Source organism: Pteropus medius, unplaced genomic scaffold, assembly GCF_902729225.1.
Source record: "Pteropus medius unplaced genomic scaffold, Ma_sr-lr_union100, whole genome shotgun sequence".
Taxonomy (NCBI): domain Eukaryota; kingdom Metazoa; phylum Chordata; class Mammalia; order Chiroptera; family Pteropodidae; genus Pteropus; species Pteropus medius.
Window position 1 is genome coordinate 1,835,981 of NW_024343732.1, and position 26,341 is coordinate 1,862,321.

At 54.1% G+C, this 26,341-nt stretch overlaps 3 protein-coding genes and 1 pseudogene across 3 annotated transcripts; 2 read left to right on the forward strand and 2 right to left on the reverse strand.

Moving 5' to 3' along the window:
- The first annotated feature begins 1,276 nt into the window (after positions 1-1,276).
- On the forward strand, positions 1,277-4,399 carry MPV17L2 (MPV17 mitochondrial inner membrane protein like 2). The gene is made up of 4 exons (XM_039867870.1): positions 1,277-1,662; positions 2,316-2,486; positions 3,187-3,263; positions 3,406-4,399. Exons 1-4 carry the CDS (start codon positions 1,476-1,478, stop codon positions 3,589-3,591), a joined length of 621 nt encoding a protein of 206 aa, XP_039723804.1. The 5' UTR covers positions 1,277-1,475; the 3' UTR covers positions 3,592-4,399.
- Positions 4,400-9,587, reverse strand: RAB3A (RAB3A, member RAS oncogene family). Its single transcript, XM_039867869.1, has 5 exons — positions 9,416-9,587; positions 8,052-8,279; positions 6,831-6,949; positions 6,126-6,250; positions 4,400-5,257 (listed from the first exon to the last, which is right to left on the reverse strand). The coding sequence occupies exons 2-5, from the start codon at positions 8,277-8,279 to the stop codon at positions 5,067-5,069; spliced, it is 663 nt and encodes a 220-aa protein (XP_039723803.1). The 5' UTR covers positions 9,416-9,587; the 3' UTR covers positions 4,400-5,066.
- Positions 9,588-10,263: 676 nt separating this feature from the next.
- Positions 10,264-10,382, forward strand: LOC120606662 (uncharacterized; annotated as a pseudogene).
- A 2,801-nt stretch (positions 10,383-13,183) lies between these two features.
- PDE4C (phosphodiesterase 4C) lies at positions 13,184-24,882 on the reverse strand. The gene is made up of 15 exons (XM_039867871.1): positions 24,533-24,882; positions 21,351-21,542; positions 20,743-20,779; positions 20,574-20,647; positions 20,337-20,389; positions 19,867-19,979; positions 19,694-19,787; positions 19,008-19,171; positions 18,723-18,821; positions 18,150-18,314; positions 17,971-18,070; positions 17,189-17,343; positions 15,754-15,876; positions 15,341-15,523; positions 13,184-15,083 (listed from the first exon to the last, which is right to left on the reverse strand). Exons 1-15 carry the CDS (start codon positions 24,676-24,678, stop codon positions 14,685-14,687), a joined length of 2,097 nt encoding a protein of 698 aa, XP_039723805.1. The 5' UTR covers positions 24,679-24,882; the 3' UTR covers positions 13,184-14,684.
- Positions 24,883-26,341: the final 1,459 nt, after the last annotated feature.

Genomic DNA, 26,341 nt, shown 5'->3' on the forward strand with positions numbered 1-26,341 from the left:
ACGAGAAAAAAAAGGAAAGCTTCTATCATTGGCTAACTCAAGATGAGAAACTCCACGAGTATCGGTGCCTCTTAGTGAATTGCTCCCTTTTTGCCATCCCCAAAATATTTGAAGGGTCTTAAACCAACCTGAACCAACCTATAAGACTTACCCTGCAAGCCAGGTGTGAGTGAGCCAGTTTTCCTGTGAGGACTTTGTAAACATTGGTTCTCAAAAATGAAACTTGGTTTCTTGAACATGGTTGTCGACAAAGTTTACCTGATTGTCCCATGAATCATAATTTGACTATTTTCCTCTTTTAATCACGCTGGAACTTTTCCATCAACATTCAGTAAAATTTAAAGTCTAGAATAACAGGCTGAGGTACTTGATAGCAACAGGAAATGCTGAAGGATAATTTTCCCAGAAAAGTTAAAATCATGACTCTTGTACAGATGTAAAAATGAGCATGTGTTAAAAATTGTTAACTCAATGAGGAGAACTGGTTAGGTGTTACCACTTCAAAGGGGATCCAAAGAACAGACAAATCGGGGATATTAAAATAAATATGCAAAGTAAGGCAAAAAATAATTGGGGGGAGTGTCTCTCCACCTGACAGTTCATTTGCATGCCTGTAGGCAAAAATTTTTTTTATTGTTACCAGATATAACTACAGAGCTTAGAAAAAGTTCCAGTATAATCAGAATCAAAAAACCTTGAAAGGTGTCCAGTAATACAAGGCGATTTAATGGTTTACTTATTACAGGCTGAAGTCTTTGTCGCAACTACTCATTTTAGTGAATGAGTAAACTACAGGAAAAAAATGGGCATGGTTGTGTTCCAATAAAGTTTTATTTAGGGACACAGAAGTTTAAATTTCATATAATTTTCACACGCCTCAGATTATTTTGGTTTTTCCAGACTAATGAAAAAAATTTAACATTCTTAGCTCACAAAAACACAGTGACAGGATTTGGTTCGCAGGCTGTAGTTTGCGATACTCTGTTCCTGTAAGTAATACATAGGTTTCCGTTGAAATTCACATTTCCCCTACAGGAACACAGGAAGTAACACGGGAATATAATTATCTGTACAGCAGCAGAGTTGCTGTGAAATAAATTAATGCGCGTAATGTTCCCGGAACAGTGAGCAATATGTTTATTATCATTATTCTGTAACTGAGGTCAGATGCCCAGCTCAAGTCAGTTCCAAGGTCAGTATCTGGACCTGGCTCTGATTGGGCTGCGCGCGCAGCGAAACTGTAGCCTCGCCTCCACTTCCTTGAATCTTTGAGGGATGAGACTTCCGCCCCGGTAGCTGTCAGGGCCACAGGCTGGACTTCTCTCAGGAATTCCGCGAGAATCTGGAAATCTGGAGGTCTACTAGGGAAGAGAGCGCGGGCAGAGTGGGAGCGGTCAGCGATTGGTCAACAACGGCGCAGCGGGGACGCCGGATTGGTCGGTCCCGGTGCCCCAGTTCCTGAGTCTCGGCGCGCCATGGCGTCTGGTGGCTGGCGGTGGCTGCGCGGCCTGTGCACAGCGGGGCAGCCTTTATTCCAAGGCCGTGCGCTGCTCGTCACCAATACGCTGGGCTGCGGCGTGCTCATGGTGGCCGGGGACGGCGCGCGCCAGTCCTGGGAGATCCGCGCCCGGCCAGGCCAGAAGTTTGACCCGCGGCGCTCAGGTGAGGAGGCTGGGGTTGCTGGCCCTTGACCTCGGGGAACTTTTGACCCCGACCTCAGATTTGGAGACCCCTGGACTGGACCCGCAGGCCGCGACCTCTAACCCCTGGCCGGAGTCCTCGGCAGGACCCTTGATCTCCGCGTGCACCCTAGAGGCTGACTGCCCCTCCCCTGATCTCCCCTTCCACCCCCGGTCTCTTCCCGGATCTCCGTCTCCTCCAACTCGGGGGTCTGTCTCCTTACCCTCCAGCCCGGGTCTTTATTCCTTACCATACCTAGGGTTTCTTTCCACTCCCATTCACGGGGTCTCGTCTCCGCCCACCCCCTCGTCCACTTCCCTCCCTCCTGCACTGAGGGACCGAGCATTGAGCACAGGGGGCTGCACCCGGGTCAGTCAAGGGCGTGGTCTCTGGACCGCTGCCCCCCTGGGATCACTATGCCTCATTTTCCTCCTCTGGAAAGCCAGGCGATGGTTGACCACCCTCTCAGGGTGGTGAAGGGAAGAGACCTGGAATGGGGCCTGGTGGTGGGGCTGGGAATATCCGGGTGGGCTCTGGGAGGGCATCAGGCTTACCCAGGTCTTAGCCAAGGAGGGAGTGGACTGGGGAGTTTGCCTGACTGACCATGGTCCCCCTGACTCTTGGACTGCCCTCAGCGAGCATGTTTGCGGTGGGCTGCAGCATGGGCCCCTTCCTGCACTACTGGTACCTCTGGCTGGACCACCTGCTCCCCGCATCTGGCCTCCGCAGTCTTCCAAACATCCTCAGGAAGGTCCTAGTCGACCAGCTGGTGGCCTCTCCCCTGCTGGGTGTCTGGTACTTTTTGGGTAAGGAGCTCCATGAGCTTGGGCCTTGCATACCCTCATAGGTCAGGGGTGGGGGACAGAGCCAGCCTTGTGTTAAAGAGGCCAAGGTACATTTCTGATGCACCTCCTCTGTGGGTGGCCCTGGACTGGAGGCTGGATCACAGTGGTGACAGGACAGACCCAGTGGGGACAGGTGTGAATGGCAGAATCAGACAATGGTGCTAAGTGTAGGAAGGATGAGGACAGTAACTGATGGGGCTGCCCTGGGTGGTGGTTGAGAGAGCTTCCCAAAGGAGAGGAACTCAGCTGAGACTTGAAGAAGGAGCCAGCAGCCAGAGGAACAGGCAGAGGAACAGCCCGTGCAAAGGCCCTGAGGCTGAAGGAAGAAGAGCCTAGACTGGTGTTTGATGGGGCACAATCACCCCAGCCCTTGGTTCTGAGAAGAAAGTCTTCACCCACTCCCCGCCCCACTCCCCAGACAGGTAATAAAACAGCCTCAGCATCAGGAATGGTGTGTCTCCATCATTCCAGGTACGTGTTTATAACCTGGGACTCACTTGATCTGTGTTGTTTTTCTACACCTGCCACCCTACTGTACTGCTCTTCCTACTGCACAGCTTTTAAATGTCCCGGTTCCTCTGCCTGGGACACGCTATCCCTCTGCCCCGCCCACTCCATCATCGGTACTCTCCAGCCTCTGACACTCTCATTCCCTTCCCAGGCCTTGGCTGCCTAGAGGGCCAGACTCTGGACCAGAGCTGCCAGGAGCTGCGGGACAAGTTCTGGGAATTCTACAAGGTGGGTGTGCCCTACCAGGCCCTGTCCATCCTGTTCCTTCTCCACCCCATTACAACCCTCTCGCCCCACCCCTCACAGCCACCAGGCCCTGCCCAGGTCCCTCCTGGTCCCACTCCTTACCACAATCTGCCCCTCCTCACAGGCTGACTGGTGCGTGTGGCCGGCAGCGCAGCTGGTGAACTTCCTCTTCGTGCCCCCCCAGTTCCGAGTCACCTACATCAATGGCCTGACACTGGGCTGGGACACGTACCTCTCCTACCTGAAGTACCGGGTGAATGCAGTGGACAGATCGGGCACCCAGGGGACTCCTCAGAAGCCACAAATGTGAACCCCAAAAGGCACTACAGCTCCCCTCTAGGGTAAGGGCCTCCTGTGCCCTTGACAACTCACACTCTACGGTGAGTAGGCGGAGAGCTGATCACAGCAGGATGAAGACCGAGCCCCTTTCAGCTGTCTGATGGGACGTTTGCCGGGTCCCTGCTGCGCCTTTCCAGCCAGGCAGACCTCAGCCCCCAGACAGGTGGAAGAGGGCTCCTCCTGGAGGGATGAGTGCAGCACCTGACCAGATCCTCTTGTGTGGACAGATCCCAGGCCCCCTGACGCCCCCAGGCTGAGTGACCCTGGGCAAAGTACATCCTGGGCAACTCTACCCCCCAACTAGATGCCAAACAGGGCAAAAGTGACCTCTAGCTGACCACTCGCCTAGGCAGGAAGGTGAAGGGGCTCCTGTAGCAGTCCAAGCCAGAGTCCTGGGCCAAGTCCCAACCCTACCCCAACTCCTGGGCATCTTGACTGGGCTACCCCTTCCAAGCCCACTCCCAGCCTCAATTTCCTCATCTGGAACACAGCCATGAAGATCAATAGTCATCCCTCAGCCCTACTTACTGGGAGCCTCAGGGACCAGGATGTCCCATCCTTAGCACTGGGCCCTAGAACCAAGGTGGGGACATCACCCATCCTGTCAGAGCAGGGCCTGGCCTGGAGTTGGCTACCAGGATCTGGAGGCTTAGGAAGGGCTGGGCAGCACCACTGTCATGTTCTGGTCATGCACTGTGGAAACTCCATTAAATTTTCTTGTCATTGAAAACTTTGTGGACAACCACAGCCAGCGCTGGCAGGTGGCACGCACAAGAGCACAGCGTTGTCCATTCGCTTTATTGGATGTGTGTAGTGTTTTCATGACATCTTCTAGGGAACTGGGGACAAGTTTGACACTCATGACATCAGACGAGTCTGTGAGGAAAACGGGGGTTCCCAGGGTGGTGAGTACCCACTGCAGCCTCCCCTCCAAAAAAACGTAAAACCTTGGGGGCCCAGGAGCCAGGAGGGCCATTGTCTGGCTCTGACCCACCCTGTGGTCCATGCTGAGACCCCGCCATGGTCTCAGCCCACTATGTCACAGCCAAGCAGCTGGCAGGCCTGTCCACCTCCCACCACCTGGTCACCCTGCCCTCAGGTGTCATCTGGTCCCCTCTTCAAAACAGAACTATTGATGGGGGTGAATTTTTAAAAAGGTGGGTCTGGAGAGGACGGGGAGTGGTAACTTTGAGGGGCCACGACACGCCACGGCAGAGCGGGGATAGGGCTGTCTGTACAGGGTGTGGTGGGTGGGTGGGGTGCCGAGCCCCCAGTGGACATCTCCAATAAATAAATAGCTACAATAATAAATATGGGTGACGGGCTAAGTCAGGACAGGGGTCTCACGCCCATAGCCAGGGGAACCAGGTCAGGCCCAGTCTTGATCTGGGTCAACCTGGAGGAGGAGGCGGGCAAGGGTGGGGGCCAGGATGGGTGGGCCAGCTCTCAACAGGCGCAGTCCTGGTGCGGGGGCGCCTGCTGATCCGTGAGCTGTGGGCCCTGCTTGGCGCCTGTGACCGCGGGGTCAGCCGTGTCCAGTGACTCAGACATTTTCTCACAGATGACATCAACCAGGCGCTCAAAGGTCTGCTTGACATTAATGTTGTCTTTGGCGCTTGCCTCAAAGAACTCGAACCCTGTGGTCAGGGAAGGGGGGATGAAGACCCTGGGCTCCCCACTCTCAGAGACACTTCTCTGAAGCTAGAAATACCTGGATGTTCCCAGTGTTGACCACACTGTAAAGGCACTGGCAAGTCCCATAGGGAAATAACATTGAACTTGGTCAGCTCTGTATTTTCTACACTCTTTTCTTCACCCTAAAACTATCCCCTTTACCTTGCCCCCTGTTCTCACCACCCAGCCCAGCCCCATGCACTGGCCCTGGTGGCATCTGTCACTCAGATCCAGCATTGTCCTTCCCTGCTCACACACTCTCTGTGGCTCCTATTGTCCTCAGAAGAGTCCCAGCTCTTCACGTGGTCAGGCCCTGCATATTGGCCACATTTCCTCCCAGTGACCTGTGTAAAACTATTGCCAAAATGCATAGAATCTTTCCCACCTATGGCTTCTGCCCGAGCTGTTTCCTCTCCCTGAAAGACCACCCCTTCTTCAAGCACCATTCTCCAAGATTCTCCACCCCTTGAAGCCTTACGTATGCCAGGCAGAGCCTGGCTCCCCACTGGATTCTCCCATCCCAGGTCCCTCCCACTACTCTACAAAGCTGGAGGCCTCTCCTGGGCCCAGCAACACCTAGCACGAGATTAGGCAGTGAGAATGTCAGAGTGAATCAGTAACTTCTGCAGAGTGAACTCTTACGCATCCATCAAGATCCATCTCACGTAGCTCTTGTGTCAAGGCCAGTTTGCAGAAATCATAAATAGTCTGGACTTGAATCCAGACTCCTATCCTGGCTTTGCTGACAGACCTTGGATGTGTCCCCACCCCTCTCAGGGCTTTAGTGTCCCTCTTCTAGCCTGTAGGTGTCCAGCCCTGCCGGGCACTCACCAAGGTGGTCAGCCAGCTGCCGGCCGCGTTCTGATGATACCACCCGCTCATCCTCCATATCACACTTGTTCCCCACCAGCAGCACCTGAGCATTGTCCCATGAATAAGTCTTGATCTGGGTTGACCTAGAGGAGGGGGCAACAGGGTTGGGTTAGGGCTTAGAGGATCAGAGCTCCACTCCCCCACCCCACTTCAGCACCCCAGGTCCCCATTATTCCTGGAACATGTCAGGTTCACTTCTTCCTCCAGCCTCTACCCTATCAAGAACTCTCCTATCTCTGAGCGTCTGTTCCCACAATTCCCTGATCTTGGAAATCTCTCTTTTCAAGCAAACTCTCCCTTCCCAGATCCCTGTCCCTGGAGAGAAGTATTTCTCCCTCCTCAGCAAAATCAGAAATTTTCTTAAAATTTATCATTACTTTTGGGCAAAAAATATAAATGTTTATGACCTTTAACCTGTGCCAACTGTCCTTATATTTTCTGTTCTCTCCTCTATTTTTTTCTGTATATTTATATTTTCATTTTTCTACCTGAAATCTTTTGTTATTATTTTGAGCTGATGATGCTGTGTTTTAATGATTATAGATTGACAGCGGGTCTGAGACCCCAATAATGGGACTGGTGCTCCCTCATCAGCCTTAGCCCCAAGCTTTGCACCAAGCCTGGCTCAGAAGACAGTCTGAGAGGGGTTGGGGGTGTGCTTACCAGTCCTGCACAGCATTGAAGGATTCCTCATTGGTGATGTCATACATGAGGATGAAGCCCATGGCACCTCGATAGTAGGCTGTAGTGATGGTTCGGTATCGCTCTTGTCCCGCCGTGTCCTGGGGAAGAGACAGGATCAGAGAGGACCCACATGTAAGCTCCTCATAGTGGAAATGAGCTCTGAGATCGTTCAGTCCAGCCCCCTTGAGGCCCAGAGAGGAGTGGGGGTTTGCCCAGAGGCACAGGGTCAGGGAGAGCTTGGTTTCCGATCATCCTATAGAGTCCAATATTACTCCCTCATTCATCGGTACACATGTTCAGGGCACTGCCCTGTGCCACACCCCACAGTGGGCACTGGGGACACAGCTGTAAACAAAATGGACAAAAATCACTGCTCTTGTGCAACTGGCAGCTCAGTGCAGGAAATAGACAATAAACGTGAAAAGAAAATACACAATGAAAAGAGAAATGTATCCTATGTTGGAGGGCAATAAGGACTGAGGAAGAAAACAAAGCCTGACAGGGACGGGCAGTGTAGGGCTAGCGTAGGATTTGAAAACCCAAAGGAAATGGAAGAGGGAGCCATGTGGAGATCAGGGGAAGGACAATGCAGGCAGAGGGCATTGCTGGCGCAGACTGCTGTGGGACTGCCTGGTACATTTGAAGAATGGTGAGGGGGTTGAGGCAACAATGAAGAGAAAGACTAAGGTGGAGGTATCACAGGGACAGACCGGACAGTGTCTCCTAGGCCTGGGGAGGGGTGCAGGGTTTACTCTGCATAAAGTGGGAGCCCTGGGACGGGTGGGAGCTAACAGGCTCCTTCAGGCCTCTGTGTGGGTGGAGGAGGCAGCCAGGCAACCCTGGAGGAGGTACCCGTGCCTGTTCCAAGCAATGAGTTTCGGGGCCAAGATCCAGTGAAACCTCAGACACATGGAAGAACTTGCAGTTGGGGAAACTGAGGCACCAAGCCCAGTGATGCTTCTGCCAATACCAGGGGTAGGAGAGGACCCAGCATTGGCTGCTCCCCCAGCCCTGGAGAACACTAAATAGGCTCCAATGGAAAAGCAGGGGTGCTTTCTTCTGTGCCTCTGGTACACAGATAGGTACATGATAAATGCCCAGTGTATGAATGAATGAATCTAGACAGGAAAGAGGCAAAGCTGGAGCTGCTGTTTCAGGAAGGGAAAGTGATGGAGCCAGGAGTCCCCCAGCTGGACCCACCCAGATCTGCAGCTTGATCCTCTTGTCGTTGCGGTAGATGGTCTTGACCTTGAAATCGATGCCCACAGTGCTGACAAAGGCAGGTGTGAAGGAGTCGTCTGCGTAGCGGAAGAGGAAAGATGTCTTGCCCACACTGCTGTTGCCAATGATGAGGATCTTGAACATGTAGTCAAAGTTCTGGTCTGAGGACTCCTTCTGCCCATAGCGCGAGTCTGTGGCTGACGCCATCTAAGGGTATGGGGCACAGGCGAACGTGAAGGGTCCCCTGCCATCCCAGGTACAGGCACTGAATGGGGAGAACTCCAGAACCACAAAAAGGGACCAGCATGTGGAGATTACCCTCATCCCACCAGAAGCCCCAGTTCTAACCATGGAGCCGGTGGCAGAGAGGGGGCTGTGACCTTAAAAGGCCAGGGGCTTCAGGGAAAAGCTCAGAGCAACAGAAATGGGGACACCCTCTCCAGCAGGTCTGCACCCCAAGTCTTGCTGTAACTCTAACCCCTACAGCTATGCCGTCAGGGGGTGAGTGCGGCCAGCCCCACCCCTATCAAATCATTTATGTTCCTCAGAACCGAGCACGGGTGCACGGAGCACAGGCGTACACACGTGGACTGTCCGAAGGGATGCACCTCTGCAGCCCTTCTTCTCCTAGACTCCCAGGCTGGGAGAGCTCAAACTGAGGCAGCTATATCACGTGATATAGGCGGAGCGTGCACACGCTCACGTGCACGCAGCAGGGCACACACCCATACACGGGTGTTCGACATATGAGGGTCGAACACACCGTGCACAGGGCGGAGATGTAGACACCTGTCTGCACACCCACACGAACATGCATATACAGATGTACGAACCCATCCGTGCACACGGCGCCCTTCACCCATGCAGGCGTGTACACGTCACCCACCCTGGCAAGCATCCCCAAACACATGCACACGGCCGTGCACTCACACGCACAATTCACGCGTCTCCCTTCACAAGCGTGCAGCACGCACATACTTGGGTCAGGCGCCACGGAGTCACACGAACATATCCAGGTACGCACGCAAGGATACACACAGACCCACCGGCACAGGCGGGCGCGCACACGCGTGTGCACACCCTGCGCACGCGCACGCAGCTTCCCGCAAGGCACTTGCATCCCCTCCCCCTCCACCGCAGAGCTGGGGTTGGGGGGTAGGGGCGTGAAGATCCGGCAGGTAGAGGGAGCCGGGGCCCTACCTCGCCCCAGGCCTGCGACCACCGCTTTCTTCCCCCCATTTAACCCTTGCCAACCTCTTCTCCCGCCCCCGCCAGCCCATCAGTCAAATGAAGGTTATTTAGCTGCTCCAAGCAGGAGTGCACCAGACTGCCTGGGTGCTCACCTTGCCGTGCACCGATGCGGTGGCGACCTTAGCGGCGGCGACTCTTTTGGCAGAGGCGGTGACGGGTCCCCAGTGCGTTGATGTGGGGATGCGCGGCAGCGGCTGCGGCGGCGGCAGCAGCGGCTCAGGCCCCTGCAGTCAGCAGTGACGTCCTGCAAAGAGCGGGGCGGGGCCTCATATGCAGATGTGACCGTGACGCCATCCTGGGGCGGAGCTGCGCCTGGAGATGTGGTTCACTGAGCCCGCAGAGCCAGGAGCAGCGGGACTCCCGCTCAGATTGACGCGCAAATGGGGCGGGGCCCAGAGTACACATCCAGTAGAGGGCGTGGACGTTGCAGGAGGGGAGGGATCGCCTCCTGGCTCCGCCTCGACCCAGTGTCATGGAGGCGGGGCTGCGCGGAACCCTCTCAATAGCTTAAGCAGTAGAGTGATGGGCCGAGTAGCCAATCAGAGATTATTACCTTCCTCCTTGTATCCAATGATGGCTCCTGAGCAGTTGAAGGGACGAGAGGCTAAGGCCTTGGCTGACCAAGGATCTTCAGGGGGCGTTCCCCTTCCCCACCCTTGTACCCCAAAGTGAGACAATCCGGCGGCCCCCACCCAGGACGAGTTGCTGTGACCTCCCGTCAAACGCCCCCTATTCCCAACTTCCTAAAAGAGGAATAGAAAGTAGAAGAGAGCTTCTCCATTCCCCCTATATATCGAGTTCAAATAAATAAGTACAAAAGAAGAAAAAGCAGAAATAGAGGTCAAGCGAGACCTTGTCCAATTTCTGAGATGTAAGACCCTCAAAGTGGGCCGGGCTGGTAGATGCATAACCCTGTTTCTGAGCTAAAAGAAAAACTAGAGTCTAAGGCCATGCTACCCTGAACAAGCCCCATCCCATCTGATCTCGGAAGCTAAGCAGGGTCAGGCCTGGTTAGTACTTGGATGGGAGACCACCTAGGAAGACCAGGTGCTGTAGGCGTAAAAATATTAAAAAATAAGGGATTGTAAGATGACAAGTTCCTTGCAATCTGTGAGGTCAACCAAGGGTTGCCTCGCCTAAAAAAGAAAGAAAAGAAAAGAAAAAATAGGGATCAAGAGAGACACCCCTCCCCACCAATTCCCAGAAAAGAAGGAAAGGGTCTGAGGGACGCTCAGAGAACCCCTCCCCTCCCTGAGACCTATTTTCCAAAGAAAAGGTGGAAGTAGGGCAGAGAAACGTCTTGTCGCCTAAACCGCAAGGCGTGCGATGAAAGACCCAGGAAACAGAGAAGGTAAGAGCGAGACTTAGAGACCCAACAATAAAGGGGATGGAAGAAGCTTCACCCCTCCCTGGTTCCTAAGTTAAAGACAGGGCCGGAGCTACCCCTTCCCTCCAATCTGAGGAAACAAGATTCAGAGTGGGGACTTTGGAGGCTGAGATGCTCCATTGTTTTTTCACCCAAATCTTGAAGAGGAAAAGAATTTCAGGAGGCAGGAGAACGAGACCCTGGGCCTCATTCCAAGTCCCTGCCCCCAACTCCCTCCAAGTCCCCGGATTCATTAAGGTACTTGTGGTTCCAGGAGAATCCTGATCGCCCTGATTCCTCCCCAGGAGCGGGCTGAGGAGTGGAGGGGTGGGAAACCGGACTTGTTTATAAAAAGCCTGCCAGCTGCAGAGGCGCGGGAGAGACCAGAATAACTTCGCGCTTGGAGGCTGCCCCCCCACCCCCAACCCACGCCTGCCCCCAGCGTCCCTCCCACTCTGCTTGCATTTGGGAAATCTGTCTTTTCTAAGGGTAATGTATTTGTCCCTCTCTCCCACTCGGACTATAAAAGTACCACAAACCCACTGCGGAGAATTGGGAAACTTGATAAAAACAATAAATAGATAGATAGATAGATAGATAGATAGATAGATAGATAGATAGATAGATAAACAAATAAATAAATAAATTCATCTCAGTCCTCGCCCCACTCCCTCTCAAGTAGGAGGCTGGCAGTTGAGACCCAGCTCTAGTGGGGCTCCAGGAGAGCTGGTCCAGGTACTGAGTGGAGGTGAGGAAGAGTGGGGTCAGCTAGGCTCCCTGACCTTCAAAATGCCTGCTTCAGGCTTCAAAAGTAAATGGCACTCAGAAATACCTGTTTTTTTCCCCCCAGGGGAAAAACCTCACAACAATGTTCCCCAGCTTCTCCCCAGAGGAATTTGTTTTTTAACATAAAAAGAATACAAAGCCTTTATTGCTAAGAATCAGCATTTGGCGCTGGAATTAGGGATGGTTGAATGGAGGGGGGGCTGTGCACTTTGGGCGTCTTCTGCATGGCAGGGGAGATAGAGCTGGGTGGTAGAAAGGCCCCAAACCCTCCCAGGTCCTGTCCCACTCAGAGTAAAGTCCGGACTACTCCCAGCAGCCCAGGTCCCACAATGTCCCCACCAGCTATGCCCCATCTCATTTTTCTCCAGTCAGATACTCCTTCCTCTGGTTCCAGGCACGACCTGCCTCAGGGCTTTCGCACCTGCTGTTCCCTCTGCCTGGAGCGCTGTTTACCCAGCTCTCCCCAGGCCTGGTTCTTTCATTCCCTTCAGATCTCTGATCAACACCCACTCTGTCGCTTCCTATCACGTCACCATATTTATCCTTCTTGACATATCAGAAATGATTATGTTGACTTGTTTATCCATTAGCCATCTGTGAGCCCCGAGAGCACCTAAACCTGTGACACAGTCAGTGTCCGTGATGGTATGACACAAATGAAGGAAAAAATGGATGAATAAATGAAGGGAGGGTGACTTTGACCAGGGAGTTTAGGGAGGACCTCTCTGAAGAAATGACATTTCAGCAGGAACCTGAAGAAGAAGGAGCTAGCCACGGGGAGAATGGGGGGTGGGGACAGTGCTCCAAACAAGGAACAGGAAGTGCAAAGGCCCTGAGGCTGGAACTCACTAAACAAGCTCAAGGGACAGCCTCTCTTCAGTTCTGTGAGGAAGATGGAGCAGGCAACCTTTTCTCCCTTAATGGAGGGCAAACTAAGGCCATGAGAGTCACCCTAGAGTTTCGCAAGGGCTGAAAGTCCTGAGGAGCCTTGAAGACCTTCTCCCACTCATTCTCTTTGAGCCACAAAGCCAAGGACCCCAAACAGAAGAAAATGGGGGACCTGGAGCATGTGACTTCAGTCACCCCCACTGTGGACTTCAGTTTCTACATCTGTGAAATGGGAGAAGAGGCAGGGTTAATTTTCACTTTGAACATGTATCTCAGTGTCTGACTCAGGCCACACTTTCTTCAAACCTTACCTGTTGTTGCAATTATGTGACCCTCACAAAGAGCCCATTTTACCAGTGAAAAGATAAAGGCTTTGCAAGGTTTAAGGGACTCACCGAAGTTGTCAAAGACCATCTTTGGGGACACTAAGGATGGCACAGTGCACCTGGCCCAGGCCTCCTGGCATCATGGTCTGGAGAGCATGGCAGACATGAATCAAACAATCCCCCAAAGCTTCCACCAGTGCCAGCCTGGAGTGGGGTGTCAGGGAGGACTTCCCAGAGGAGGGGTCACTGAGCTGAGACCCAAAGGGTGAGGATGAGGAGGAAGAGAAGCATTACAGATGGTGGGCACAGCATGTGCAAAAACCATGTTTGGGATGTGGAAAGTCAGTGTGGGTAGAATGCAATCAGTAAGACGGAGTGGGAGGGATGCTGTGGCCCAAACTGAAGTGGAATATATGATTGTTCTTATAGTGGGTAGAGAAAACTCCGGAAGGAAATAAGGTGAAATGCTGAAGGCAGATAGTCTACGGGTGAGGTTATTACAGAATTTTATTTTCTTCTTATATGTTTCCATCATTTCAAAATTCTACAGCAAAAACATATTACTTGTAAAGGGGGAGGGAGAAAAAAATATAATCATCCCCTAAATCTCTGCCTTTTAAAGATCTGGAAGGAAATACACCAAGTTCATGACCCAGATGGTGTTTACTTCTCTCTCTGTGGAATGTGATCACTAATTGTGATGATGATGAATTATCGATGGAATCATTTAGGAACAAAACCAGCTGTTCTCCAAGCCAGAGGTTGCTGCGAGGACCTGTGTAACGTGTAAATTTTCAGGCACTCTGGGAGGGAGGTAAAGGTAGAGGGGGAACACTGAGCCTTCCAGAGACGGGAGTCAGACCTGAGACTTAAAGGCAGAGCCGCCTCGGCTTCAGCAAATGAGGTGTGGGAGGAGTGGCCAGCCAGGCGAGGAGGACCCCTGAATTTGCCGCGCCTCCCGCCGCCAGGAGGCGCCGCTGGCTACTGACCAGTGCCCAGCTGCGTTGTCTTGAGCAGGTAACAGGACTGCTCTGTGTGCCTCGGTTACCCTATCCATGAAATGGCTGTGATACTAGTTTAGGATAATAGGGTTTATTTAACCCAAGAGAAACGTCTAATGCCCCAAATTTCTAATATATTTCAGGGAGGTCACAGACACCACCCCTCAACCAAAGTTTACCCAAGTACTAGGAAACTGAGGCCCAGAGGGCTTCCCTAGGAGCAGTCTGTGGCACCTGCAGAATCAAGCAATGCAGAGACCCAACTTGTGGGGAACTGTGTGCCTTTGTTACTGTTCTATAAGAGAGATAATGTGGGAGGGGGACCAATAGGGGGTCCTGGGGCCAGAGAGAACAGGGAGCAGGTGCACCCTGAGGACAGAAGTTATAGCAACTTAAAGCAATAACGGATGCACAAGCAGTGATAGGTGACATCAGTCTTCAGAGATGCCCCCACACAGAGCCCTATCTTTGATACTCCCTTGCCATCCCCCTCCAGAGCTCCAGAGCTAGAGTTGGGACTAGACAAAGCTTTGGTGCCAAAAATTCCCCTACTCAAGGTCTCATTCTCTGCAGAGAGCTGCCCAGCAGATGAAAGGGAGGCACCTGTGGGGGAGGGGCATTTCCTTGGGACTTACTTCCCACCAGCTTGTGCAGGGCTACCCCAGAGGCACATAGCAGGCACGAGCCTGGCACACAGTAGATGCCCAATAAATATCTGATAAAGAATGACTGACGAAAGTGATGGATGTGGCTCAAAAGTGACCACTGGAGAAGTTGAACCTGACCCAGCCTCAACTTCAGAGCTGACTTTGGAGGAGGAGAGCTCTCTCAGCAGAGCATGTGGTCAAAGAAGACCCCAGCCAGGTGCCTCTAATTCAACCTAGAGACTTGCCTATTACTAGAAGCTTGGTTATCTCCTTCAGTGTGTGATGAAGGCAAGGCATGGGTCACCTGGGACCTCTTCCTGGAAAGTTTACCCCTCCACCAGTGGCCATTATGTACCAAAGGGCTCAGTCATCGCATTCCCTTCATGGTCTACACAGGGCTTGCCCACGGTCCTATGGTTGTCCAGGCATAAGGCCCCAGGGTCTGGCCTGGCCTCAGGGGACAGGAGCTCAGTGTCAGGTGACTCCAAGGTCCTCTGGTCCAATATACTCTCTTCCTCCTCTTCCTCCTCCTCCTCTTCTTCTGCCTCCTCCAGAGTCAGCTCAAACTGGAATCTGTCAGGGCCGCCCCGCTCAGGGCTGGTGGGGTCCACAGGACTGCGGGGGATCTTGCTCTGGTACCACTCACGGTTGTCCTCCAGTGTGTCCAGAAGGTCCTGTGCATCTGGGTGTACCAGGTCAGCCCAGGTTTCCCACAGTGGGTGGGCGATGTAGTCAATGAAACCCACCTATGGGGTAGTACAGGGCTGAATGTACGTGTCCTCCAGCCACATGGTCCCCCACTCAGAACAGACATTTCCAACCCCATGATGGCAGATCCCTCTCCCTGCAGCCCCGAGAGAATACATCCCAGGAGTGACTCTGCACAGTCCAGGGCACACTGCACCCTTAGGCCACATTCCCTCACTGGCCAGCCAGCAGCCAAGCCAGAATTTATGGGGTTGACTCAGCCACTTCCCTCCCCTGTGCTCCGTCGACCTCCAACCTGGGACTTCTCCACTGAGGCCGTGTGCTTGTCGCACATGGGGCTGATGTCCAGGCCTGACTCGCGCTCACGGTCACCCTGCTGGAAGAACTCAGCCATGATGCGGTCTGTCCACTGGCGGTACAGGGGCAGCGGCTTGGTGGGGTTGCTGAGGTCGGCACAGTGCACCAGGTTCTGTAACACCTGGGGCGACAGATGCTTAGGAGGGCTAGGGCCAGGCCACCCTCAGGCTCAGTTAACCCCGCAACAGGCTGGCACCATAGCCACCCCTCTTACATGTGAAAAACTGAGGCCCAGGAGGGAAAAGAGTCTCATATCTCCATTTCTGCAAGTTTAGCACAGTCAATGCTTCATAAATGCAGCTAAATGAGAGGTGTGGAAACCATGGACCCAGAGTCCTCCCGGCTACACACCTGGATACGGTCAGAGTAGTTGTCCAGCAGCAAGACTCCCAGGCTCGTCACCTTTTTGGTCTCCACCATGGTCTTGAGGTCAGCCAGGAGGTTCATATGTTTGGACATGTCAGTGGCCAGCACCTAGGAGCAAGTGAAGGGGAGATAACAGGTATGAGCATTGCTCCTGTCCCTCACTGCCAGACGTCATACCCACTCAGACCCTCAGTGTCTTCATCTGTGAAATGGGAGAATGTAACAAAATTGGCTGCAAACCCAGCTCACAAGAGGGGCTGAGTCAACGGTCCCATCTCTGAGGTTGTGGAGCTCAAGGGGTGCATCCCACATGTTAAAGATTAAATCTGGAGGCCGAGGTAAGATGTGCCTGAGGGTAGCGGTGAGGCCCAGCCCAGGACAGGGCCTATGCAAAGAGGAGGCAGTTATGGCTGGAGCAAGTGAACACAGGAACAGTGGAGGATGGTGGGAGTGGGGAGAACGTTAGGGAGGAGTGGGGGACTCACCTAGAAGGCCATGGGAGCCACAAGTGGACTTAAAGCTGGGAGGGACCTGACTTGGTGCTCCCCAAACCTCTCTGTGGCCAATGTGTCTAGTAGGGCTGTTTTCAGCCATTTGTAGGGAAGGTAAGCCCTGAACACAGCTGTTTAAAAATCAACTTCGCTAGTCCCATGTAGACCAGCCTAGGAGTGACCCACAGGTGGCCCATGGGCTTCCCTGAGAGTCAGACAAGTCTCAAAATTTCTTCCCAAACCTTTTGTCTGCCACAAATGATGCTCCCACTAGCGGAGCCCACCACCCAAGGCTTCTACGTCTCACTAAACTTTTAGTTCCTCTTTATTTGGATCCTTGGTTCCCTCTGAGCCCTCCCCACACGCTGTTCCCTCTGCTGGGAACACTCCTCACCACCCCACAGCCCTCCCCATCCTGCAGGTCCCAGCTTCAGTGTTCCTTCCTGGGGAAGCCCTTCCTGACCTTGAGCATCCCCCCATCACAGCTCTGTCTACAGGTTCTCTACCACAGTTCTGCCTCTGGGTTGCTATCATGGCTCCCACTCATGTGTCCATCTCCCTCACAAACCAGAGTCTCAGAAAGGCCAGAACTATCTTGGTTATTGCATAGGGCAAGCACACAATAGGTGCTCAATGAATGCTCATAAAATGAATAAATGAGACACAAGGCCTCAAAACTTACTGGTGTCTCCTGACCTGAAAAATATCAAATAGACAGACTAAAGGCTCAGAAAGAGTTGCACCTGAAACCCCAGAAGCTCAGTTTCCCTATCGCTTGTGTGTGAACCACAGCTAGGACCAAAGGCCTGGTCATCCCACCCAAGGCTCGGAGGGTCATTGCCCCATTTTACTGGCCAGAAAGCTCAGGCTCAGAGTTGGGATAAGCTTGGGTTTGACTAACTCCACCCTAACCATTGCTGTGGCCTCACCATGTCAATGACCATCCTGCGCAGACTCAGCCGCTGCTTGGTGCTGAGGTTCTGGAAGATGTCACAGTTCTCTGCTTGCAGCAGCTTGAAGCCCACAGCCAGGTGGTGGTTCTCCAGTACAGAGGCATCATTGTACATAAGCGCAAGCTCCGAGTCTGGTGGGTAGTTGGAAAGCCTCAAGATCTGCCCACTTAACTCACTCCACAAATAGGCAGGTTTGGCAAATTCTTGGCAAACTCCTACTCATGCATTGAAGCCCCAACTCTAATGCCCCCTCCTCCAGGAAGCCTTCTAGGACCCTGTCTCTCTCTCCAGACATGCCCTGACTCCACAGGACTGGGGGCATCTGTGCCTCCTTGAGACTGGGGGATCCTTAGGGACTTGGCATGGCAGGAGACAGTGCGTACTGAGTGCTGGTCAAATGAACAACTGAGTCTTCATCTATTTAGACTCTGGGATCCTCAAGAGAAAGGGCTCTACTCTCATCCCTAGCTTTCTTGGGATATATACAAGAGGTGTCCAATAACTGCTTATTGACTGAGTTTTTCAGACACCTAAAAGGACCCCAAACTTTAAAATCTCAGTGGGCCCAGATCAGCTCTGCCACATTTGTTATTCTCTCATTTATTGAATGTCTACAGTGTACCTGGACCAGCTCCAGGCACCCAAGGGAGGAAAGATTGTCACAGCCATTTCACAAACAGGGAGACTAGGCTCAAAGCAGGGATGGGACCGCAGGAGATCACATGATTGACAGGTGGTGGCAGGGCCCCCTGACTCACTGGTGTTAATGAGAAACTGGTTGGAGACCCCAGGATGGTCCACATCATGGATGGCGCTTGCAAAGATGGCAGCAAGAACTTCTAGGTCTGTGAACACAGCCTGAGCAGGCATGGAAATAAAAGGTGAGGGGCGGCTTCTCTGCACCCTGTACCTGCCTGGGCTGCCCATAGGGCCATACCTCAAGCGCAGGTGTGGCCAGCAGCACATGCGTGGATTGGGCCACATCAGCAGCGTGCAGGCTGTTGTGGTAGGCCACATTGGCGTGGTAGTGACCCTCCAGAGTCAGCAGGTAGGTGACAAGGGTATCTGCTGGGATCTGAAATGTCTTGAGCAGGTCCCGTTCCTGGTCCATGACAGGCCCCTAGTCAGGACCTCAGCCTCTGGGTAGCAGCATATGCTGTTCCTATGCCTTATCTCCTGAACTCATCCATCTCACCAATTCCGCTCCCTTTCAGGATGCCCTCAATTCTGAACTCACTTGGTCTCTGTCCTTCCTCTCTGGTCCATCCCTGACCCCCACACCTATTCGCTCTAAATTAGGTCTCTTTGGGCCTGGGCCCAGGGCTGAGGCTTACTGACAATCATCAATGAAGTGTTCAGAATAGTGAATTGCTTTTCATCCTTCAATGCCCGATCGAATGATCCCCTTCAGGAGTATTAGGGAGGAATTGAAGTATATGTGTCCCTTGAGGTCTTGAGGAAAGGGTGAAGGAAACCCAAGAGTATTGGAAGCCAAGGGCACAGGAATTACCTGAAAGATGCTGAATATGATGGCTGTGAGGGGCTGGTTCCCACTTAGCTCTGCCACCTTGAACACGTCAAGCCCCCACTTATTGGTGTCTTCTAGTTCCTAAAATTTGAAGAACGGGAGCTTGACCCCAGCCCAACTTCCCCAGATTCTGGACCTACGACCCCCTCTCCCAGGCCCCGGGCTGTATATTTAGCTCCACTTGCCCAGTATACAGGTGGGCAAACTGAGGCCCAAGATAGGACATCCAAACAGATCCAGGACTCAGCATTCCAGTTGGGGACCCACCTTGGCCAGTTGCCCCTCTTGGTCAGTCTGGACTCCAAAACGTGGAACAGCGGCTGTGGAGAGGCTGGCACTGTGGGGGAGCCCACGCAGGCCACTGATCTGGGACATGGGCCTCGGGAGCTCTGTGGGGGTCTTCCTGGGCAACTCTACCTCAGTCTGCTGATCTGTAGCGGGGACGGGGTGGGGCTCAGAGAAGCTGATTCACCTGCTAGAGTTGTCCTGCCTAGCCTCAGGTCTCAGATTTTGCCAAGCCTCCAGATCAACCTATTTCATTTTCACCTGGATCAAAGTGAGCTCGGAGTAACGTCTTTGTCTGGACTATAGTCTCTTCCTCTGTTCATGGCGGACCTCCATGAGCCTTTCTGCTGGACACGGCCCTCAGGGCTCAATATTTTTCTCCAAACAGCCAATGTCCTTTCCATCTCCCAAGCTGGAGACCCAGCTGTCTGGTTTCCTCCATCTCCTCCTTGGAAAACTACTCATGCTTCAAAATCCTAACTTTAATGTCCCCCTCCTCCTAGAAGTTCCTCCTGTTCCTTTCCCTGGTCCAGCCTTCACCTATGTAGCTGGGGGTGTCCATATCTGGCTCTGTCTCCCTCAGATTGATGTCTGTAATAGAAGTCTTTCTTTTCTTCTTTCTTCCTACCTCTGTAATGTTGCCCAGGCAGTGACCCACCACAGCTCACCCAGGAAGGTTCGGGAGATGTACTCGGAGACCTGGTTCCCGGAGCGGCTGGTTTCAGATAGGTGAGTCAATTCCCGGTTCAGCATCCGCTTGAACTACAAGGGAAGGTGAGGACAGTGATGAGGGGGCACTGTGGGCAGAGGCAAGAGATCATGGCTCTCTGGCCCTCCTCACCTTGTTGGAGGCCATCTCCCCCACCGAGTGCCGCGTCTGCAGGGTCTCCAGCTGATCCAGACACCAGTCCAGCTCATCCAGTGTCTCCAAAGCCAGCTTCTGCCCAGTGTCCTCTGGGGGCTGAGTCAGTCAGGGGCCTGCCCTGCACCCACTCTGGGACCCTGAACGCCTCATGCTTCCATCTCTACATCTATACCCTGGAGCCTTTCCCAGTGGGGCCACTCAGGACCCCAGGATTTGAGTTGCAGATCTGTCTCTAAGTGGCTGTGTGACCATAGGCAGGTCTCTACCCTTCTCTGGGCCTCAGCCACCCCATCTGTACTATGGACGTGGTAGACTCCATCTCTGAGGGTGCTTTGGGGAGTTACAATGAGCACAGCTTAAGAACTCATTGGCTAGGAAGGTCACTATGGAGAGGAACTTCACAGCTGTCCCGCAGTGGGAGGAGTGGGTAGGAGCAAGCACATTACCTGTAGATGGAGGGGGCTGACTGCCAGATGGGTCGTTCCCGACAGATGCCTTCCTGCAGTACAGCCGGTTCAGGGGTGGCTCGCCATGTGGTTCCGCCCCCACCCAGCCCACCCGGTCTGTTGGCCCCGGCCCCGCCCCCTCCGCCCTGCCCTCTCTCCCACAGGCCCCGCCCCAGTGCTGCAGTTGTTGGCCCTGCCTCTCTTTTCCAGGCCCCGCCCCGCCCACCCTCTGCATACTTGGATGCCTTGCCGCTTTGCAGGTGGGCTAGCACTGAAACGTTGCTCCGAACCGTCCGCAGACTGGCCAGGACCTGTCGGGAAGGGGATGATCAGCACTGGAAAGGGGAGGGGTCGACGCTTCTGTCTGCTTGGCTCACACGGGAAGTGGGGAGGGGTGGACACCCACCTGGGCAAAAGGTGTCACAATCATGTCTTCTCCATGTCTGTGGGGAGATGGGATATCAGGAAGGGAGGCCAAGGAGACCTCCCGCGCATTCCCATCTTTCAGCTTTTGCCCAGACTATACCCTCAGCGGAGCACGTCCTGCTTTCACGACTCCTTCAGGTGCCCTACTGGTCCCTGGGCTCCTCTCACTCAACTCTTCCCTGGAACAAACCACAGCCCCTCTGACCAATTACTCACTTTATCCCTGTCTCACAAATGAGGAAACTGAGTCCCAGGAGCAGCAAGGGTCTTAGAAGCAAGACAGATATTATTATATTTCCCTTTTCATTATGGCTATCAGGAAGCTCAAATCAAGGTGTTTGTTCAATTGCTGCTAATTGTCCTTAATGCTTTTGGATTGCCACCCAACCCTAGCCCAAAGTCAAGCACAGAAGAACACCAGATATCATTCTAGGTATACTTGACTGAATAAGTGAGCTGCCTGGAAAACTCCTACTTAAACTTCAAAGTCTAGCTCAAATGGCCACTCGAAGGAAGTGTGCTGAATGGAGAAATAAAGGAAGGAAGGAGGAAAAGACAAGGAGGTCATCCCACCAGCCTCAGACTCACAGGTCGCTGGCCACAGAGGAGTTCCGGGACATGGCCTTAGGTGAGAGTTCATAGTCGCTGTCTGACCGGTACAGGAAGGACTCCCGCCGCTGGCTGTACTGGGCAGAGGTCTGAATGACCTGGCCAAGGCCAGGCCCAGCCTGAGAGTCCAGGGCACTTCTCCCACAGGAAAGCCCATTTTCTAAGTCAAAGCTAGAAGTAGAAGAGATGTGGTCAGAGTGAGGGTCCTGACAAGCAGATGGCTGGTGGTGGCCTGCATCTATTCTGTCTCCTTTGGTCCACATGGTGGGCCGTGCAGTAGCCTATGGTTTGTCCACCTGTCCCACAGTCGCATCTTAATCAAGGACCCTGCATCCTCACTCCTTAGTTGCCACATCTGTACCCAGAGTCATCCCACTGGGACCAAACTGGACTCCAGGACGTGAGTTTCAAATCTCTCCCCAAGTGGCTGTGTGTGTGACCATGGGTAGGTCTCAGCCTTTCTCTGTACATCAACCACCCCATCTTTAACATGGGCATGGTAGGCTCTTCCCAGGGAGCTTTTAGCGAGTTGCAATCAAGCACCTGAGGACGACAACTGGATGCCCGTATTACTAAGGAAGAAACAGAGGTCCAGGTCACATGGTGAGTTCACAGGACTGGAAACAACTTCCTGGACTCCTCTCTCTGGAGGGGCCTGGGTCCTGCTTAGATTCGGCCAGTTGCCAGGCTCCCCACAGCCAGGAGAAGCACTGGCCCTAGCTAGCTTTGGCCATGCCCTGGATCACCTGTCCCCATTCCACAGCCCAGGACCCCACCCTCAGCCCACAAGACCCTGCTCCAATCACGACCTCAGATCCCCCACTCCCTGCTTCATTTTCGACCAAATGCTCTGCCTGTTCTCCTACCCGTCCTGGCCTTTGCCGGAGTTGTGCCCTCTTCCGGGAGCACCACCCTCCCCACAACGCCCCATGCTCTGGGGCAATCTCCAATCCCCCACTCCCAGCTCTTTCAACCAAGTCCCTCCCACCCGCCACACCTTGACTGGGTAAGGGAGATCTATGTTTATCCTCCTGTGGGTCAGAGGTCAGTGTGTGGGAGAGAACGTGGGCGAGAACCGAGACGCGGGAGGGAGTTAGCAGTAGGGCAGAGGGGTCTGCCTATGGGTCACGGGCTTTGGGGGTGGGAGTGGGGCAAGAAGGAGACAGGGAGATACTGGAGACCACACACGACATGGGGCTTCCAGCCAAGGGCCAGCGTCCACTTTGGCCCCTGTCAGGTCACCCCATCCAGGATTCAGTGGGATTATCTCCAGTTCGGCTGGATTAGGGCCCGCTCGGTCAAACTGGGCTGGGTTTGACTAAACTCTATCTGATCAAACAGGATTGGACCTGGTCCCACTAAGTTTGGTTGGGTGAGTTCGGTAGAATTTGGCTACGTCCGACTACTCTCGAGCAGGTTCGAACGCACTAGGGAACATTCGGCTATGTCCGGCCTCACTCGGGTAAATTCGAGAGCGCTCGGCTTTGTCCGGCCAGCGGCCTGTTCAGAGGCTTCAGCGGCTCCCAGAGAAGCCCCTACCGCCCCGGCCTGCAAGTTCCCGCTTTGCGACGTCACTGGGAGGGCGGGGGTTCTTAACCCTTCCCTGCCTGGCGCAGGGGTGGGCAGAAGGACGCTCTTAGGGGCAGGCTAGCCATGGATACCCTAACCAGCCTTCCGAGGAGGCCTGGAGGTGGCGACCCTTCCTCCTCCTCGCTTCCTCCCAAAGGTTCTAAGAAAGCGCGCCTATTGGATAGCTAGGGAAACTGAGGCCGGGAGAAGCCACAGGGTACTGGGTTCGAATCCAAGGAGCGGGCGCGGAGGGTTAAGGTCTGGTTGCGGCAGCTGTTTTTCTTTCTGCTCTAAACTTAGCTGGGAGCGATGAGGTCAGGCCGTGGTTCCATGACGCTGGCGGTGGGTCGAGGTCGCCCTGACTGTGGGAACCGCGTATCTGTCCATCGGTTAAATAGGTAAACTGAGGCAAAGGGCACTCCAAGGTATCCACTATCCTCCAGCCTCACCTTCTTCTGAGACCGGCAGGCCCTCCCTCAACGCCTCTGAGCTCTCTCCCGAGCCTGGGCAGGGACTACCCTTCGCAGGTGTCTGGTGCCATAGCGGCGTTCTCCCAGACCCGGGCGCCCCCTCCCGGGCTGCAATGGCGCCATCACAGTCACGATTGCACCCGCCTCCGCCAGGTGACTTTAGAGAAGGGATCTCCAGGCTCAGCCACCAGGTGCCAAGTTATTAAGGGGGTGCGAATGTAGCAAGAACTTAATGCAAGGTTCCACACACAATCAGTGCCCACAAGCCCCACACCCGGCCCCAGTCTTGCCCCATGCCCCATGCCTGCCCCACGAAGTCACAATCGCTTCCTGAATGTCTGGGATTCTAACCCGGAGCGCTGACGAGTCCTTGGAGGATACCACCAAGTGGGACTGCGCTGGTCCACTCTCAGCCTAAGACACGCAGCTCCTCTGTTACACTACCTACGCCCTGCCTCGAAGGCCCCCATCGAATCGGGTCTTCCTCTCGCGACATCGAGAGTCTCGTGTGAAGCCCCTAGACAAGGCATCCCCAACTCCCCACGCCCCCATCTCGCTGCATCCTGTAAGGAACCGGCCGCACAGCAGGAGGTAAGTGGTTGAGGGAACAAGCGAAGCTTCATCTGTATTTGTAGACACTCCCAGCGCTAGCATCATTGCCTCAGCTCCACCTCAGATTATCAGGCATTAAATTCTCATAGGAGCACCAGTCCCCGTTGCCAAAAAAGTTGGTGACAACTGCCCTAGGCGATCTCGTTGCCAGCACTGGATAGATGGAGAGGAGTAGACCAGGGGGAGAAGTGACCCTTGCTCCTCCCCCTCACCGCCAGGACACTCAGGCCACCAGTCCCCGGCCTGAGGGTCAGGAGGAGAGGCTAGACTCAGCCTATCCTGCTCTGGGCCTCACAGCTGGAAAGGGACAGCCGGCTGGTCCCCCAGGCATGAATCCAGACAGTGTGTGGGGAGACAGAGATGGAAAGAGAGTCACCAACTGCAAGAGACAGATAGGATGGAGGAGAGATACCGCGAAAGAGTAAGAGAGGCAGAGCGTCGGAGCCCCGGCCCTCAACCCCGCCCCGGCTGTCCCTGACTGTGACTCTTCCAGCCCTCCTCTTGCCTCACCACAGCGGATGGGCCACGGTGAAGCGCCGCTGCAGGCGGATACTCTGGTTCACCAGGAGCTTCCTAAAGAGCCCGGGGGAGCCACGCGGGGAGTCCCGGGGGGATCCAGGCCCAGGGGCCAGGGCGGGCGAAGGTGGGCCCTGCATCGCCGGGACAGTGTGGAGGCTGGAGACAGCGCGGGCGGTGCGGGAACTTTTCTGGACAGCCTTGGGGGCGGGGCCGGCGGAAAGGGGGCAGAGGACGCACTCGCTCCGCCTCGCTGCTGGACCGCTCTGGGAGGTCCCCACCAGGATAAATGGGGAAACTGAGGCATGGAGCTGGGCTCCACTCTGCTCTCTCTCTTTGGGGGAAGGCCCCATGGGGTCTAGCATCCTGATCTTACAGCCACTTTCCTCTGCTAACATGTCCTACGACAGTGCTGGTTGCTGGGCTAACTTGGCTGAAAAGAATGAGATGCAGAATTCAGAAAGAGACGTGCTCTCCATTGAGGGTCTGCCGAGAGGCTGCCCAGACAGTGCTTCCAGTCCCACTCTGCCCGTTTTCCAGGTGGAGAAACTGAGGCCCGGAGTCTCCAAGGAGCTCCCCGGAAACCACAAACTCTTACTCTTTTGCTAGATGGGGAAAATGAGGCATAGAGAGAGGTGGTAACGGACACAAAGCTTCATGCTAGGGCGGTAGGACTCGAAAACCAGCTCCCCCTCCTCCAGGCCCCCTCCACAAGTCCCCATATAACCCCTGCCTGTTCTGACATTCCCCAGGCCCTATCTCTGGATCATTTTCCCTCTCTTGCTGTCTCCACTGGACAAACATCCGCACTCTATTCCCGCCAGACGTTCCGTTCTGTGAAGCATCAGCTGCCTCCCACTGCCCCAAGAAGGACCCAGGGAGGGCCTGGAAAGAAAGGGAGGCCTTACCTCTGATGTCTGAGGGAATTCAGGGGCCTATACCAGGTGCTCTACCCTTGGAATGCTAGGATTGGGGTGGCCCTGCCCCATTCTGCAAGAAAGGAAACCAAATCTGAGGCAGGACTTGGAGGCAGGACCTGGAATTCCCATCACAAGCAGAGGCCACGGAGGTCCAGGGAAACTAGGCCTCCCAGCTGAGGCCACACAGATGCTCTGAGCCCAATTGTGCCCCTGCTGTGGGATGACCCCCCCCCCAACTGCCTGGGCTTTGCCCCTGGGGACTGTACCAGTTTTGGGGCACCCACATTTCTGGCACACTTAGGGGAATATGAGGTACAGCTTGGGGTAATCAGGGCTTCAATGGAGGACCGTGAGGCACCACAGTGAGGAGACCCTGACCCTCTCCTGACCTCGCTACCATACTATTGTCCCTGTTCTACAGAAAAGAAAGTAGAGGTTCAGAGAGGGGTCACACTGGAGTGCAGGAAGACACAAAGTCCCAGGGGTCTGGCTGGAGCCCCCTTCAGCCCCCATAGGCCTGCAACCAGACACCTGGTGAGAACTAGACTTGCTGTCCCCAAGACAAAAATACCATCTGTAGTTGCTGTGGCTGCACCTAATTATAGCCGGTCTCCAGGGGATAGAGGCTGCCAGGATGGGCCTGGTGGAGACACTGGGGCCAGGGTCCGTCCAAGGAGCCTTAACACCACCCCAGCCTTGTGGGAGCGGCTTGTAATAGCCTCATGTGCCCAAGGAGAAACTGAGGCACAGAGGGATTCTGTTCCTCCCCTGAAATCACAGACAGGAAACAGAAAGTTAAAACTAAACACATCAATACAAATAGCACTTCCTATTGCCTGGCTCTGAGCCAAGGGCTGTGCGTATAAAAGTCACTTGATTTTCA

Coding starts and splice junctions, on each gene's coding strand:
- MPV17L2 (XM_039867870.1), top strand. CDS start 1,476: ATGGCGTCTGGTGGCTGGCGGTGGCTGCGCGGCCTGTGCACAGCGGGG. Junction 1,663..2,315: donor GTTTGACCCGCGGCGCTCAG/GTGAGGAGGCTG, acceptor GACTGCCCTCAG/CGAGCATGTTTGCGGTGGGC. Junction 2,487..3,186: donor GGGTGTCTGGTACTTTTTGG/GTAAGGAGCTCC, acceptor TTCCCTTCCCAG/GCCTTGGCTGCCTAGAGGGC.
- RAB3A (XM_039867869.1), bottom strand. CDS start 8,279: ATGGCGTCAGCCACAGACTCGCGCTATGGGCAGAAGGAGTCCTCAGAC. Junction 6,950..8,051: donor GGATCAAGCTGCAGATCTGG/GTGGGTCCAGCT, acceptor TCTCTTCCCCAG/GACACGGCGGGACAAGAGCG. Junction 5,258..6,125: donor GCAGCTGGCTGACCACCTTG/GTGAGTGCCCGG, acceptor CCCTGACCACAG/GGTTCGAGTTCTTTGAGGCA.
- PDE4C (XM_039867871.1), bottom strand. CDS start 24,678: ATGCAGGGCCCACCTTCGCCCGCCCTGGCCCCTGGGCCTGGATCCCCC. Junction 20,780..21,350: donor TCCTCTGTGGCCAGCGACCT/GTGAGTCTGAGG, acceptor ATCTCCCCACAG/ACATGGAGAAGACATGATTG. Junction 19,172..19,693: donor CATCTCCCGAACCTTCCTGG/GTGAGCTGTGGT, acceptor TCCCCGCTACAG/ATCAGCAGACTGAGGTAGAG.